Consider the following 17,748-nt stretch of genomic DNA (forward strand, 5'->3'; position numbering starts at 1 on the left):
CCAAGAGCCCGATGGTCACTCTGACAGAGCTCCAGAGTTTCTCTTTTGAGATGGGGGACGCTTCCCAAAGGACAACCATCTCTGCAACCCTCCAAATATCTGACCTTTTATGTAGAGTGGCCAGACGAAAGCCACTTTTAAATAAAAGGCATATGACCGCCTGCTTGGAGTTTGTCAAAAGGCACCTAAAGGACTCTGACCATGAGAAACAAGATTATCTGGTCTGATGAAACCAAGATGGATCTCTTTGGCCTAAATGCCAAGCGTAATCTCTGGAGGAAACCTCGTACCATCCCTACAGTGAAGCATGGTGGTGGCAGCATCATGCTGTGGGGTGTTTTTTAACGGCAGGGACTGGGAGACTAGTCAGGATCGAGGGAAAGATTAACGGAGCAAAGTACAGAGAAATCAATGAAAACCTGCTCCAGATTTCTCTGTACTTTGCTCCGTTCATCTTTCCCTCAAGCCTGACCAGTCTCCCAGTCCCTGCCACTGAAAAAATATCCCCACAGCATGATACTGCCACCACCATGTTTCACCGTAGGTATGGTGTCAGGTTTCCTCCAGACATATGCACAAATGTCTAAAAATTTGTTTTTGCTTTATCATTCTGGGGTACTGTGTGTAGATTGATTGGGGGAAACGATGTAATTAATTTTAGAATAAGGCTGTAAGGTAACAAAATCTGGAGAAAGTCAAGGGATCTGAATACTTTTCCAAATTCACTGTATATCACTGTATATAAAAAATATAAATGCAACACGCAACAATTTTAAAAGATTTTACTGAGTTACAGTTCATTTAAGAAAATCAGTCAATTGAAATACATTTGTTATACCCTAATCTATGGATTTCAGATGACTGGGAATACAGATGCATCTGTTGGTCACAGATACCTTTAAAAATGGTAAGGGGCGTGGATCAGACAACCAGTCAATTTCTGGTGTGACCACCATTTGCCTCATGCAGCGTGACACAGGCTGTTGATTGTGGAATGTTGTGCCACTCCTCTTCAATGGATGTGCGAAGTTTCTGGATATTGCCGGGAACTTGAACATGCTGTCGTACACTTTGGTCCAAAGCATCCTAAACATGCTCAATGGGTGTCATGTCTGGTGAGTATGCAAGCCATGGAAGAACTGGGACATTTTCAGCTTCCAGAAATTGTGTATAGATCCTTGCGACATGGGGCGTGCATTATCATGCTGAAACATGAGGCGATGGCGGTGGATGAAGGACACGACAATTGGCCTCAGGATCTCGTCAAAGTATTTCTGTGCATTCAGATTGCCTTCGAATGCACTTTGGTGAACTTTGTTCACAATGTTGACCTTGCAAACGGCTCGCCCACACGATGCCATAAGCGTGGTCCGCAGTTGTGAGGCCGATTGGACCTACTGCGAAACTCTAAAATTCAATTGAGGTCGCTTATTGCAGAGAAATTAACATTAAATTCTCTGTCCACAGCTCTGGCGGACATTCTTGCAGTCAGCATGCCAATTGCACACTCCCTCAAAACTTGAGACATCTGTGGTATTATGTTGTGTGACAAAACTGCACATTTTAAAGTGGCCTTTTATTGTCCACAGCACAAGGTGCAGCTGTGTAATCATAATTCTGTGGAATCAGCTTCTTGATATGTCACACCTGTCAGGGGGATTATCTTGGCAGAGAAATGCTCACGAACAGGGATGTAATAAAATTTGTGCACAAAATTTGAGAGAAATAAGCTTTCTGGGATCTTTTATTTCAGCTCATGAAACAACACTATATTTGTGTGTGTGTGTGTGTGAGTAAACTCAGCAAGAACAGAAACGTCATCTCACTGTCAACTGTTTATTTTCAGCAAACTTAACGTGTAAATATTTGTGTGAACATAAGTTTCAACAACTGAGACGTAAACTGAACAAGTTCCACAGACGTGACTAACATAAATGGAATAATGTGTCCCTGAACAAAGGGGAGCTCAAAATCAAAAGTAACAGTCAGTATCTGGTGTTGCCACCAGCTGCATTAAGTACTGCAGTGCATCTCCTCCTCATGGACTGCACCAGATTTGCCAGTTCTTGCTGTGAGATGTTACCCCACTCTCCCACCACGGCACCTGCAAGTTCCCGGACATTTCTGGGGGGAATGGCCATAGCCCTCACCCTCCGATCCAACAGGTCCCAGACGTGCTAAATGGGATTGAGATCCGGGCTCGTCGCTGGCCATGGCTGAACACTGACATTCCTGTCTTGCAGGAAATCACGCACAGAACGAGCAGCATGGCTAGTGGCATTGTCATGCTGGAGGGTCATGTCAGGATGAGCCTGCAGGAAGGGTACCACATAAGGGAGGAGGATGGCTTCCCTGTAACATAGGCAACGTTGTTGCCGGTGATGTCTGGTGAGGACCTGCCTTACAACAGGCCTACACGCCCTCAGTCCAGCCTCTCTCAGCCTATTGCTGACAGTCTGAGCACTGATGGAGGGATTGTGCGTTCCTGGTGTAACTCGGGCAGTTGTTTTTGCCATTCTGTACCTGTCCCGCAGGTGTAATGTTCGGATGTACCGATCCTGTGCAGGTGTCGTTTCACATGGTCTGTCACTGCGAGGATGATCAGATGTCCGTCCTGTCTCCCTGTAGCACTGTCTTAGGCGTCTCACAGTACAGACATTGCAATTCATTGCCCTGGCCACATCTGCAGTCCTCATACCTCCTTGCAGCATGCCTAAGGCACATTCACTCAGATGAACAGGGACCATGGGGTTTTTCTTTTGGTGTGTTTCAGAGTCAGTAGAAAGGCCTCTTTAGTGTCCTAAGTTTTCATAACTGTGACCTTAATTGCCTACCGTCTATCTGCAAGCTGTTAGTGTCTTAACAACCATTCCACAGGTTCATGTTCATACATTTTTTATGGTTCATTGAACAAGCATGGGAAACAGTGTTTAAACCCTTTACAATGAGGATCTGTGAAGTTATTTGGATTTTTACGAATTATCTTTGAAAGACAGGGTCCTCAAAAAGGGGAATTTCTTTTTTTTGCAGAGTTTGTATATATTGTATATATTATACAGTGCTGTGAAAAAGTATTTGCCCCTTCCCTGATTTCTTATTTTTTTGCACATTTCTCTCACTTAAATGTTTCAGGTCATCAAACAAATGTTAATATTACACAAAGATAACCCAAGTAAACACAAAGTGCAGTTTTTAAGTGATCATTTTATTTGTCTCATCGCGCACAAGCGACTCCTGTGGTGGGCAGTGCGCTGTGCGCTGTGTTTCCTCCGACACGTTGGTGCGGCTGGCTTCCGGGTTGGATGTGCGCTGTGTTAAGAAGCAGTGCGGTTTGGTTGGGTTGTGTATCGGAGGACGCATGACTTTCAACCTTCATCTCTCCCGAGCCCGTACGGGAGTTGTAGCGATGAGACAAGATAGTAGCTACTAATAATTGGATACCACGAAATTGGGGAGAAAAAATAACCTGTCTGACAAAGCGAAGTAGACCAAAAGATCTCAAAAAGCAAGACATCATGCCGCGATCCAAAGAAATTCAGGAACAGACGAGAAACAAAGTAATTGACATCTATCAGTCTGGAAAGGATTACAATGCCATTTCTAAAGCTTTGGGACTCCAGCGAACCACGGTGAGAGCCATTATCCACAAATGGAGAAAATGTGGAACAGTGGTGAACCTTCCCAGGAGTGGCCGGCCTACCAAAATTACCCCAAGAGCGCAGCAACGACTCATCCAAGAGGTCACAAAAGAACCCACAACAACATCTAAAGAACTGCAGGCTTCACTTGCCTCAGTTACGGTCAGTGTTCATGACTCAACCATAAGAAAGAGACTGGGCAAAAATGTTATCCATGGCAGAGTTCCAAGGCGAAAACCACTGCTGACCAAAAATAACATCTAGGCTCGTCTCACTTTTGGCAAAAAACATCTTGATGATCCCCAAGACCTTTGGGAAAATATTCTGTGGACTGACGAGACAAAAATTGAACTGTTTGGAAGGTGTACGTTACATCTGGCATAAAAGTAACACAGCATTTCAGAAAAAGAACATCATACCAACAGTCAAATATGGTGGTGGTAGTGTGATGGTCTGGGGCTGCTTTGCAGCTTCAGAAACTGAACGACTTGCTGTGATTGATGGAACCATGAATTCTGCTCTTCCAAAAAATCCTGAAGGAGAATGTCCGGCCATCAGTTTGTGACCTCAAGCTGAAGCGCACTTGGGTTCTGCAGCAGGACAATGATCCAAAACACACCAGCAAGTCCACCTCTGAATGGCTTAAAAAAAAAAATTACGGTTTTGGAGTGGCCTAGTCAAAGTCCGAACTTTAATCCTATTGAGTTGCTGTGGCGTGACATTAAAAAGGCGGTTCATGCTCAAACCCTCCAATGTGGCTGAATTAAAACAATTCTGCAAAGAATAGTGGGTCAAAATTCCTCCACAGGGATGTGAAAGACTCATTGCCAGTTATCGCAAACGCTTGATTGCAGTTGTTGCTGCTGAGGGTGGCACAACCAGTTATTCGGTTTAGTGGGTAATTACTTTTTCACATAGGGCCAAGAAGGTTCATATGGCTTTTTCCCCCTTAATAAATAAAATCATCACTTATCTGCATTTTGTGTTTACTTGGGTTATCTTTGTGTAATATTTAAATTTGTTTCATCTGAAACATTTAAGTGTGACGTGCAAAAAAAGAAGATATCAGGAAGGGGGAAAATACTTTTTCACAGCACTGTATATACACTGAGTGTACAAAACATTTAAGGACACCTGCTCCTTCCATGAAAAGATTTGGTATGGGTCCCCAGATTCTCAAAAACGTTCTACAGCTGCACCATCGAGAGCATCCTGATCGTTTGTATCACCGCCTGGTGTGGCAACCGCTTAGCATCTGACCATAAGGCGCGACAGAGGGTAGTGCGTACGGCCAAGTACATGACTAGCTTCCTGACATCCAGGGCCTATATACTAGGCTGTGTCAGAGGAAGGCCCAAAAAATTGTCAGACACCAGTCACCCAAGTCATAGACTGTTTTCTCTGCAACCTCTAGGACCAAAAGACTCCTTAACAGCTTCACCCCCAAGCCATAAGACTGCTCAAATATGAATCAAATGGCCACCTGGACTATTTACTTTCTTTTTACACTGCTGCTACTCGCTGTTTATTATCTATGCATAGTCACTTTACAAATGACCTCGACTAACCGCACATTGACCCGGTACCGCTTTTTTTTTCACTTCTGTATTTTCTTAACTCCATTTCTTCAGTCAGTGTAGATAAAGGGGAGAAGACAGGTTAAAGAAGGAGTTTTATTCCTTGAGACAATTGAGACATTGATTGTGTCTGTGTGCCATTCAGAGGGTGAATGGGCAAGACCAAATATTTAAGTGCCTTTGAACGGGGTATGGTAGTAGGTGCCAGACGCACCTGTTTGAGTGTGTCAAGAACTGCAACGCTGCTGAGTTTTTCATCCTCAACAGTTTCCCTGTGTATGAAGAATGGTCCACCACCAAAAGGATATCCATCTAACTTGACAACTGTGGGAAGCATTGGAGGCAACACTGGCCAGCATCCCTGTTGAACACTTTAAACACTTTGTAGAGACCATGCCCTGATGAATTGAGGCTGTTCTGAGGGCAAAGGGGGTAGCAACTTAATATTAGGAAGGTGTTCCTCATGGTTTTTTTTTACACTCAGTATATGTGTTGAGCTTTAAAGATTGTTTGTTTATTTTTATGTGTTGGGCTTTAGCTGAGATCTTTCTTTATAGAGTCAAGCATATTTGTCCAGGCCTCAATTGTCCCTTGACAAGCACTATTCATTCTCGCTGTCGATAATGATAATGTTATAACTTCTAATAGTAACTGTATCCACTGGCGGATTGGGAGAGAGTGAGGTGATTGCCATCTAAGAGCCAACATTTTTTTTCAGCAGTGCTGCCTGCCAGTAGTAATTGCCTCTGATTAATTGAGAGATTCAATGAGTTATCATCGTTAAGTAACATAGCAGATGCAACGCATTGAATATTTACATTCATGCACTTCAAAATTAACTATGTCCTAGAAGAATTTAACTGCAGGGTAGTCCCACATCATATTAAGGAATGTGCCTGCCTTATTTAAGGGACACAATGAACAGTTGGGAGTTGGGGCAAATTTAATGGTAAAACTTTTCCTTGGTGTTAAGTACAGTCTGTGAACAAATGTAAAATGTATGTTGATGGTTCGGGATGCCAAGGTCATATTTTTCCATATTCCGTTCCAGTTAAAGGGTTGTTCAGATCCACTTAGATCTGTGGACCATACTTTTTTTAAATTGCTAGCTCAGAATTAGAGCTTTCCAAAAGTTATTTATATATTATGGAGATCAGTCCTTTCAGGATCCCAGATAAAAAAAAAGATATATAAACCAAGTTTCTCTTTTATTTATAAGGCTATGGTTGTAGTTGAAGTACTTAGCTGCAATCTGGTGATCTGGCAGAGGAAAACAACACTAGCTCTAACAATAGCTAAGGCGTTAAAGATAGAACTCCTGAAGATAAGAAGTGTGTGTATTGTGTGTATTGTACAGTGCCTCTGTGTGTACTAGCCATGCTGGTACAGGTTGCCCTCTAGTGGAGATTATAGGAACAGTGACAAAGATGCACTGTGATAGTGGAGTTTTTTCATGCTTTCCAAGCTCAACACACATCTTTCTCCCCCCCTACACATCCTCTTACCTCACTGATAACTGTAATCAGCATCACATCCCTCCAATAGACATGTATGACATAAATATTTTATATTGTTTGTTTTTTTAGCAACATTGATGTTTTTGTTATTTAAAGTATTTCAGATGAAAGTACTTAAGTCTGTTTTTGTGTTTCTCTCTCTCTCCTCTCTATTGCACACTGAGCAGGAAGCAGACTGCTTTGGTTGCACATGTGACATGCAGGTAGAAATTAGGTAAAACATATTTAAGTTTGCCTGCATTAAAGTCCACTAGGAGCGCCGCTTCTGGATGATCATTTTCTTATTTGCTTCTGGCCTTATACAGCTGGTTGAGTCCGGTCTTAGCATCAGTTTGGTGGTAAATAGAGGACTACTAATAATATAGATGAGAATTCTCTTGGTAGATAGTGTGGTCTACAGCTTATCATAAGGTACTCTACCTCAGGCAAGCAATACCTCAAGGCTTCTTTAATATTAGACATCGCGCACCAGATGTTCTTGACAAATAGACACACACCCCCGCCCCTCGTCTTACCAGGCGTAGCTTCTCTGTCCTGCCAATGCATGGAAAGTCCCACCATCTCTATATTATCCGTGTCGTCGTTCAGCCATGACTCAGTGAAACATAAGATATTACAGTGTTCAATGTCCCATTGGTAGGATAGTCTTGTTCATAAATCATCCATTTTGTTTTCCAATGATTGCACGTTGGCCAATAGAACAGATGGTAGTGGAGGTTTACTCACTCGCCAACGAATTCTCAGAAGGCAGCCCGACCTCCGCCCCCTTTTTCTCCGTCATTTCTTCTCGCAAATGACGGGGATTTGGGCCCGTTCCCAACAAAGCCGTATATCCGTTGCATAGGACTAGTTAAATAAACATTTTTTGTCCAGTTTGAGGAGAGTAATCTCTGTTCTGATGTCCAGAAGTTATAAGAGACGGTAGCAGCAACATTTTGTTCAAAATAAGTACAAAAATAAGTTACAAACATTGCGAAAAAACAAATAGCATAGTTGGTTAGGAGCCTGTAAAACGGCAGCCATCCCCTCTGCACACGATAGTTGTCATGGCTACCCATGCTGTAGCGCTCCACTAGTTTATCCAGGCTGCCCAGCCACTTGGCCACCAGGTGGATGTTCTACAAAATAGAGGGTTTATTATTTAATACCTGGCAAATAGTCTATATGTATCTACTGTATAGTTAGTATATAATTACTCTATATGAGGTTGCAATTGTAGTTTAATAACAACCAGAGCCAGATAAAGCATTAGGCAAAAATATCCTTCATGTTGCCACAAAATATTCCATGACAATGGTTGCATCCCAAATGGCACCCCTATTCCCTATAAAGTGGAATAGGGTGTAATTTGATATGCAGAAAGTAACTTGCTGGCTGTTCAAACTCCAGCCTGTCAGTAGAAAGTAAATGGTTCCCATACAGACAGTGTACCTGCAGTATAACCCAGTGTCCTTCTCTACACTCTTAGAAAAAAAGGTGCCAAGTAGAACTTCTTCGGTTTGTCCCCATAGGAGAACCCTTTTTGGTGCTGGGTAGAACCCTTTGCAGAGGGTTCCATCTAGAGCCTTCTATGAAGGGTTCTACCAAGAAACATTTCATAATCTGAAGGTTTTTCCTAGAATTGTCTCTGAAGGGTTTTACCAAGAACCCTTATCTCTGGAGGGTTCTTCCTAAAACCCCCTATGAATGGTTTCACCAGCCTTATTAGCCTTTAAAATTGTATTATGCATGACAATACATTACATATATCACAAAGCCTTTCTGTGAGGGCCTATTTATACTCTAGGAATATCCTGGTTTACAGGCCACATCAGGCCTGCAATTCACATTATGCTGGCTTGCAAATTGATGTGTAATTCCTATTGGATTCCAGCCGGAGTTAGAATATCCAACAAGTGGAATTGTTAATCACCTACATTCAGAATGATTGGCAGGGTAGGAAACATTGAAAAATGAGACTACCTCAATCATCTAAACTTGAACAACCATCTCAGTAACGGGTGCAATAAATCCAACAGATTGGATTAGTTTAGAAAACTGTATATTATTTATCTTTGTCTAGCATCAAATGTATTAACCAATACATGTAAATGCAAAAACACATATTACAGTAAAACAAACAATTCTGAAAATCTCCCTGCAGTAAAGCATGCTGGGAAATATTATATACCCTTCTTGCCTCTAAAAGAATCATCAAAGTACCCTTTCTTCCAAAAATGGTTCTGATGTTAAAGGTTCTTGGTAGAACCCTTTGGATCTTCTGATCAAAAACGGTTTGTGGTAGAATCCTATCCTGCTGCAAAGAACCCTTTTTTCTAAGAGTGTGGCCGCCATGTCTAGAGCAGCCTCCGCCACGACAGACAGGGTTCAAAGTGCTATAGTGTGTGTGTGTGTGTGTGTGTGTGTGTGTGTGTGTGTGTGTGTGTGTGTGTATATATATATATATATATATATATATATATATATATATACTGGCCTTCCATGTCTTTGAGGGGGGTTGACTCCAGGGGAGAGAATGAAGAACATGGGAGTAGACAAGCTGCTCTCCTCAAACGACTTTGTCAAACAACACGTGTGCTACTTTCAGAATCATATCTCTACCAGGCATGTGTTTCCATGATCCAATCTTGGCTTGTTTCCTAATTTAGTTATCGTGCAAATTTAGAAAAGCTGTTTGGAGAAATGTCATGACAGCTGCTGTCCATGGAAATGTATTGAGCTCTGATCTTTGCCATTGATCGCTTCTGTGATAGCAAAGCCCATAGAAGGCTTTCCCATCTAGTGACAAGTGGGCTCTCTATACATCTCTATGGGTCCATGTCAGTGGAGACCCGTCATTTTTCTAGTGCCTGTTTTGCATGTTATTTTGGCATTAAACCTGTTAGTGATCCCTTCGCGCGCCAATCCTGTTAGCGGGATTGATTTGACAACATCCAGTGAAATTGCAGAGTGCCAAATTCAAACTACAGAAATATCAATATTCAAGATTCACGAAAATATAAGTGTAATACATCAAAATAAAGCTTAACTACTTGTTAATCCAGCCGCAGTGTCAGATATCAAATAGGCTTTACGGCGAAAGCAGACCATGCGATTATCTGAGGACAGCGCCCCGCATACAGACACCGTATATTCCCGTATTAAATGTAGAGTGAACATGTTAACGCCACCTTTTCCAATGTGAGGAGAATAACATTATTTCACCCCCACATGTGAACTTGCAATTCCTGCAATTCACATGTGAGGTTAAAACATCGTATTCTCTTCACATGTGAAAAGATGGTGTTAACATGTTCACTCTACATTTAACACGGGAATATACGGGTTTACATGTGCACAACTGACCTCACGTGCCTCTATTATACTTTTTTTTTACCAAGTAGCAAGCCAGCGATGCCAATTAAAATATCACAAATAGAGCTAGATAAAGCCAGAAGAATGCTTTACTTGTTGAGCATAGCTATAGCCAGCAGTCGTTTTCATGGTCATCACTCATTCACTGCATAGTTTGTCAAGGTCCGGACATATTCATTTTAACATATTAACCTATATCTACTGCCTATTAAAATGAAACATATTAACGTGTATCTGCTGCCTTTTTTAAAGTGTTTTTTTTTGTGAATTCTCAGTGTACAGCAATCAATAATGAAGCATTATCTGAAAATTGTAGTGACCTTAACCCAACACCTAGCGACCTCGTCAGGAGGTTCAGACCTCTTGGCATAATGGTTAGTGTTAGTTTGACAATTGCTAGACCAGAGTTTGAGTCCCGGTCGGGGCAACCCCCTGAATTTGCTACTCTGGTGTCAGAACTGGGATGGTGGTCATCGGAGGAGGAAGGGGTTAATGTAGCGACCTTAACCAAACACCTAGCAACCTTGACAAGAGGTTCAGGCCTCTTGGCGTTAAGCTGTTGGCTTGACAGTTACTGGACCTGGGTTCGACTCCCAGTCAGGGCTGCCCCCTGAATTTGCTACATCGGTGTCAAAACTGGGATGGTGGTCATCAGAGGAGGAAGGGGCTAAAGTAGCGACCTTAACCCAACACCTAGCAACCTTGTCAAGAGGTTCAGGCCTCTTGGCGCTCAGCTGTTGGCTTGACAGTCACTGCACCTGCTTTCAACTCCCAGTCGGGGATACCCCCTGAATTCACTACAATTATATAGTTGTATTGTGTAGGTTGTATTATATATGCATTGTCTCAGTAATATTATCTAGTATAATGAACAAAAATATAAATGGAACATACAACAATTTCAACGATTTTACTGAGCTACAATTCATAGAAGGAAATCAGTCAATTGGAAAAAATAGATTAGACCCTAATCTGTGGATTTCACATGACTGGGGAGGGGTGCAGCCATAGGTGGGCCTTGGAGGGCTTAGGCCCACCCACTGGGGAGCCAGGCCCAGCCAATCAGAATGAGTTTTTCACCACAAAAGGGCTTTATTACAGACAAAAATACCCTTCAGCACCACCTCAGATGATCCTGTGGGTGAAGAAGCCAGATGTGGAGGTCCTGGGCTGGCATTACACGAGGTCTGCGGTTGTAAGGCCGGTTGGACGTACTGCTAAATACTCTAAAACGACGTTGGAGTCAGTTTATGATAGAGAAATTAACATCAAATTATCTGGCAACAGTTCAGTTGGACATTCCTGTAGCCAGCATGCCAATTGCACACGCCCTCAAAACTTGAGACATCTGTTGCATTGTGTTGTGTGACAAACTGCACATGTTAAAGTAGCCTTTTATTGTCCCAAGCACAAGGTGCACCTGTGTAATGATCATGCTGTTTAATCAGCTTCTTGATATGACACACCTGTCAGGTTGATGGATTATCTTGGTAAAGGAAAAATTTGTGCACACAATTTGAGAGAAATAAGCTTTTTGTGCATATGAAACATTTCTGGGATTTTCTTTTTCAGCTCATGAAACATGGGACCAACACTTTACATGTTGCGTTTATATTTTTGTTCAGTTTCAAAATGTTATATGAATGGTGACAGTTCCAATGATATAAAAAATATTCCTATATCAATACATTTTCAAATATATTGTGAATAATACATGTATAATATGGTCTCAACACTGTCTACATTACCAAAAATATATCTCAAATATATTGTATTTATATATGTACAATATATTTTAGCATATTGTTACTCTAATATATTACACAATACATTTAACAAAATGTAAATATATACAGTACATTTGGAAAGTATTCAGACCCCTTCACTTTTTCTACACTTTGTTATGTTACGTTACTGTTTTTATAGAGTAATGTCCCACAATTGACATTGCATGTCAGAGCGAAAACCATGAGGTCGAAGGAATTGTCCATAGAGCTCAGAGAGAACGAATTGTCCGTAGAGCTCCGAGACCGGATTGTGTGGAGGCACAGATCTGGGGAAGGGTACCACAACATTTCTGCAGCATTGCAGGTCCCCAAGAACATCATTCTTAAATGGAAGAAGTTTGGAGCCAGTAAGGCTCTTCCAAGAGCTGGCCGACCAAACTGAGCAACCAGGGGAGAAGGGCCTTGGTCAGGGCAAGAACCCGATGGTCACTCTGATAGAGCTCCAGTGTTCCTTTGTGGAGACGGGAGAACCTTTCAGAAGGACAACCATATCTGCAGTATCCTTTATGGTAGAGAGGCCAGACGGAAGCTACTCCTCAGTAAAAGGCACATGAAATCCCGCTTGGAGTTGGCCTAAAGGACTCTAAGACCATGAGAAACAAGATTCTCTGGTCTGATGAAACCAAAATTGAACTCTTTGGCCTGAATGCCAAGTGTCAGGTCTGGAGGAAACCTGGCACCATCACTACTGTAAAGCATGGTGGTGGCAGCATCATGCTGTGAGGATGTTTTTCAGTGGCAGGGACTGGGAGACTAGTCAGGATCAAGGGAAAGATTAACGGAGCAAAGTACAGAGATCCTTGATGAAAACCTGGTCTAGAGCGCTCAGGACCTCAGACTGGGGCAATAGTTCACCTTCCAACAGGACAACAACTCTAAGCACACAGCTAAGACCATGCAGGAGTTGCTTCGGGACAAGCCTCAATGTCCCTGAGTGGCCCAGCGAGAGCCAGAACTTGAACCCGATCGAACATCTCTGGAGAGAACTGAAAATGTCTGTGCAGCGACCCTCCCCATCCAACCTGACAGAGCTTGAGAGGATCTGCAGAGAATGGGACAAACTCCCCAAATACATGTGCCAAGCTTGTAGCGTCATACCCAACAAGACACAAGGCTGTAATCACTGCCAAAGGTGCTTCAATAAAGTACTGAGTAAAGGGTCTAAATACTTATGTAAATGTGATATTACCATTTTTTATTTGTAATTTGTAAAAATGGCAAAAAAAAAATTGCTTTGTCATTATGGGGTGTAGATTGATGAGGGAAAAAACGATTTAATCAATTTTAGAATAAGGCTGTAACGTAACAAAATGTGGAAAAAGTGAAGGGGTCTGAATAATTTCCGATTGTACTGTATACATATTTAATTTCTGTAAGGTCTCCCCTGCAGTACATTTCTGCCATTTGTCCGGCTTCAATTTTAGTGCCTTTTAATGTGACATTCTGTAAAAACTCAACCCTCTCAACCTTCCATGTCATCCTAGTTTTCTGACAGCCACTGTCAGCTGTTTGCTTGCTAGCTATTCCCGCATTTTTGGTGGACATCAATCTTACTAGCTAGCTTGACATCAAAACTTCAGCTGACAAAACGTTGTCCTAAAAATTCACCCATTCCAAAAGTTTTTGTTCTGCTTGTCAATCAGCTCAAAAGGCTGGTGCTATGAAACGTGGACCATATATCACCGTGTCTTTGTGTCTAGTGTGGTTATATCCAATGTCAAAATAAAGTTTTTACTGAGTTTAACCTCACTTGCCAAGTCAAATCTTAAACAAAGAAAGGAAAAATGAGCATTGGAGATTTATTTTTGGTAATCTGAAATCAAATGAACAAACACATGATGGCATACAGCACAAACCTTTATGATACAAAACAAACAATAAATGATGTGCATTATAGGTAAATAAACCTATAATTCAAGCTTGACTTGCATTTCATAATCAGTACATTGAGAACAAAACCCTTGTCGATTAATTTATTTGCCATTATAAAAACTGAAATCACAGCCCTCCAAAGAGCACATTGATATGACAGAAATGCATCTCTTATAACACATTTGTAACAGACAGCACACAACTGTATAACACTGTAATAAGGTCTTAGACCTTAGGTCTTTTATTTATTAAACAAATCCTTTCTCTGCAAACATATTGCTGCTTCTACAAAGTACTTTTAATTGTCACAATATCAGAATAAAAGACTGAATAGTTCAACCCGAAACAAAGTGATATGTTTTGATCCTTTGTCTACCTCTCACCCTCATTTCTTCCTCCTCCTTCCACGTGACTGTGCAGTTGCAGTAACAGAGGGATGGCAGAGAAAGGCTTTGGGCAGAGACAGTTTTTTGCAACTTCCCAACTCAGCTCCCATTTCTCAAACCCTGACTCACTGACAGCCCAATTACTAGTGATGCGGCAATAAAATCGGTACGGTTACATATCGGGATATTATTTTTGATGATGTATCATATCGTTTTGACAATATGGCAATATTACTGTTGCGCTAGTTGGCTTAACCTGCACCAAAACTCCTTTATAGCTTGTTCTCCATCCTTATTTTGAAATGGGGAGCCAATTTGTTTTCAGCACTTTCATTTCCATGACTGATCAAAACTCATTATCTCATGGCTCTCTTGTCCCTCTGCAGCAGACATATCCTGAGAAATATGTTTGGAATATCGAATTGCAAAATCACAGTATCGAATCTCAATACATACAGAATCGTGAGAATCGCATCGGCACCTAAGTAGCGTGATATTGCATCGTGAGGTCAGTCCCTGGCAATTCCTATCAATTACCTGGACACATTTAAACAAACATGGAACCAAAGAAAGAGAGAAACAGAGACAGAGAGAGAGAGACAGCGAGAGAAACACATACAGAGAGACGGAGAGAGAGGAAAAACAGTGGTGGTTTGTTATGAGAACCATTCAGAAAGAAATTGTATGTAGTTACAACAGCACTATGACAAGAACCCTCAGAAAAAGAGGTTTGTGTAAAAATAGGTTCATGTTGCTTTTCTCTGTTAATTTTTATCAAAGCATAATATTGCATTATTTAACTTCCTGTAGAGGGCGCTGAAAAGGGACATTAATCCTCTCTGCATTCCTGTCCCAACCCTGTGCCCCTTCATAATCCTTCCCCTCCAGTGTTTATGAATCTGATGAAAACAAGATCAATATGATGACAGCGTCCACCTAGACTTCCAACAGGCTTGGGGGATCTTCTGCTTTCTTGTGTATACAGTTCCATAGGTCCTTTAGTTCAGGTCCATGGGCACAAACACTGGGCTGTAGAATAGAGTGAGGCCTGCTCCTCCTGCTGAAGTGCTGGAGCCTGGGTCTTTTCTACAGACTTGTCAGGGCAGACACCTTCTTCTTCCGGGCTGCCAGCATCTCGTAGAAGGGGTCCCTGCTGATGGCATTTCTACATTAAGAGAGGGGAGAACAATATGAATTTAACTTTTTGGCATGAGACTAGAGCAGGATCATACAGATGAAGGATAGGACATGACTTGGAAGAAATAAGAACCAAAACTCTCGCCTTTCTCCCAAAATGTGCACTTGTTCACTTCCCGGAATGGATTTGAAAGTAAATGACTGGTACAGTTGAAGTCAGAAGTGTACATACACTTAGGTTGGAGTCATTAAAACTCATTTTTCAACCACTCCACAAATTCCTTGTTAACAAATTATAGTTTTGGCAAGTCGGTTAGGATATCTACTTTGTGCATGACACAAGTCATTTTTCCAAAAATTGTTTAAAGACAGATTATTTAACTTATAATTCACTGTATCAAGTTTACATACACTAAAGTTGACTGTGGCTTTAAACAGCTTGGAAAATTCCAGAAAATGATGTCATGGCTTTAGAAGCTTCTGATAGGCTAATTGACATAATTTGAGTCAATTGGAGGTGTACATATGGATGTATTTCAAGGCCTACCTTCAAACTCTGTGCCTCTTTGCTTAACTTTAACTTTTGCAATCCCGTTAACGGATTGATATGACAACAGCCAGTGAAAGTGCAGGGCGCCAAATTCAAAACAACAGATATCTCACAATGAAAATTCCTCAAACATACATGTATCTTATACCGTTTTAAAGGTAATCTTGTTGTTAATCCCACTACAGTGTCCGATTTAAAATAGGCTTTACCGCGAAAGCACCACAAACGATTATGTTAGGTCACCACCAAGCCACAGAAAAACACAGCCATTTTTCCAGCCAAAGAGAGGAGTCACAAAAAGCACAAATAGAGATAAAATTAATCACTAACCTTTGATGATCTTCATCAGATGACACTCATAGGACTTTATGTTACACAATACATGTATGTTTTGTTTGATAGAGTTCATATTTATATCAAAAAAATCTGAGTTTACATTGGCGCGTTACATTCACTAGTTCCAAAAACATCCAGTGATTTTGCATAGCCACATCGATGGTTCATCATAAATGTAGATGATAATACAAGTTATACACATGGAATTATAGATATACCTCTCCTTAATGCAACCGCTATGTCAGATTTCAAAAACACTTTACGGAAAAAGCAAATCATGCAATAATCTGAGACGGAGCTCAGAAAACAATAAATGCTTGATTTGTTCGATAATGTCCATTATTTATGTCCAAGTACCTACTTTTGTTAGCACGTTAGGTACACATATCTGGGACTGAGGAGCAGGCCGTTTACTCTGGGCACCTTTCATCCAAGCTACTCAATACTGCCCCTGCAGCCATAAGAAGTTAACATCATGGGAATATCAAAGGAAATCAGCCAAGACCTCAGAAAAAAATGTAGACCTCCACAAGTCTGGTTCATCCTTGGGAGCAATTTCCAAACACCTGAAGGTACCACGTTCATCTGTACAAACAATACTGTGCAAGTATAAACACCATGGGACCACGCAGCCGTCATACCGCTCAGGAAGGGCACGCGTTCTGTCTCCTGAGATGAACGTAATTTGGTGCGAAAAGTGGAAATCAATCCCAGAACAACAGCAAAGGGCCTTGTGAAGATGCTGGAGGAAACAGGTACAAAAATATCTATATCCACAGTAAAACGAGTCCTATATCGACATAACCTGAAAGGCCACTCAGCAAGGAAGAAGCCACTGCTCCAAAACCGCCATAAAAATGCCAGACTACGGTTTGCAACTGCACATGGGGACAAAGATCATACTTTTTGGAGAAATGTCCTCTGGTCTGATGAAACAAAAATAGAACTGTTTGGCCATAATGACCATCGTCATGTTTGGAGGAAAAAGGGGGAGTCTTGCAAGCCGAAGAACACCATCCCAACCGTGAAGCACCGGGGTGGCAGCATCATGTTGTGGGGGTGCTTTGCTGCAGGAGGGACTGGTGCACTTCACAAAATAGATGGCATCATGAAAATGATGTGGATATATTGAAGCAACATCTCAAGACATCAGTCAGGAAGTTAAAGCTTGGTCGCAAATGGGTCTTCCAAATGGACAATGACCTCAAGCATACTTCCAAAGTTGTGGCAAAATGGCTTAAGGACAACAAAATCAAGGTATTGGAGTGGCCATCACAAAGCCCTGACCTCAATCCAATAGAAACTTTGTGGGCAGAACTGAAAAAGCGTGTGCGAGCAAGGAGGCCTACAAACCTGACTCAGTTACAACATCTCTGTCAGGAGGAATGGGCCAAAATTCAACAAACGTATTGTGGGAAGCTTGTGGAAGGCTACTCGAAACGTTTGACCCAAGTTAAACAATTTAAATGCAAAGCTACCAAATACTAATTGAGTGCATGTAAACTTCTGAACCACTGGAAATGTGATGAAATAAATAAAAGCTGAAATAAATCCTTCTCTCTACTATTATTCTGACATTTCACATTCTTAAAAT

The 17,748-nt window shown here is 41.5% G+C and overlaps 1 protein-coding gene across 4 annotated transcripts in view; it reads right to left on the minus strand.

Annotated features, from left to right (window-relative positions):
• Nucleotides 1-13,658: 13,658 nt before the first annotated feature.
• The window catches only part of LOC110502744 (cytohesin-1), a 46,114-nt gene continuing 42,024 nt past the window's right edge, over nt 13,659-17,748 (minus strand). For all 4 annotated transcript variants that reach the window (XM_090217270.1, XM_090217271.1, XM_090217272.1 and 1 more), the window contains one exon: nt 13,659-15,296. In XM_090217270.1, coding sequence (XP_090073396.1) covers nt 15,218-15,296 — 79 coding nt within the window. In that variant the 3' untranslated portion in view covers nt 13,659-15,217. The remainder of the gene's footprint in view (nt 15,297-17,748) is intronic.

This window comes from Oncorhynchus mykiss, chromosome 23 (genome assembly GCF_057628025.1).
Source record: "Oncorhynchus mykiss isolate SJ-2025 chromosome 23, ASM5762802v1, whole genome shotgun sequence".
NCBI lineage: Eukaryota > Metazoa > Chordata > Actinopteri > Salmoniformes > Salmonidae > Oncorhynchus > Oncorhynchus mykiss.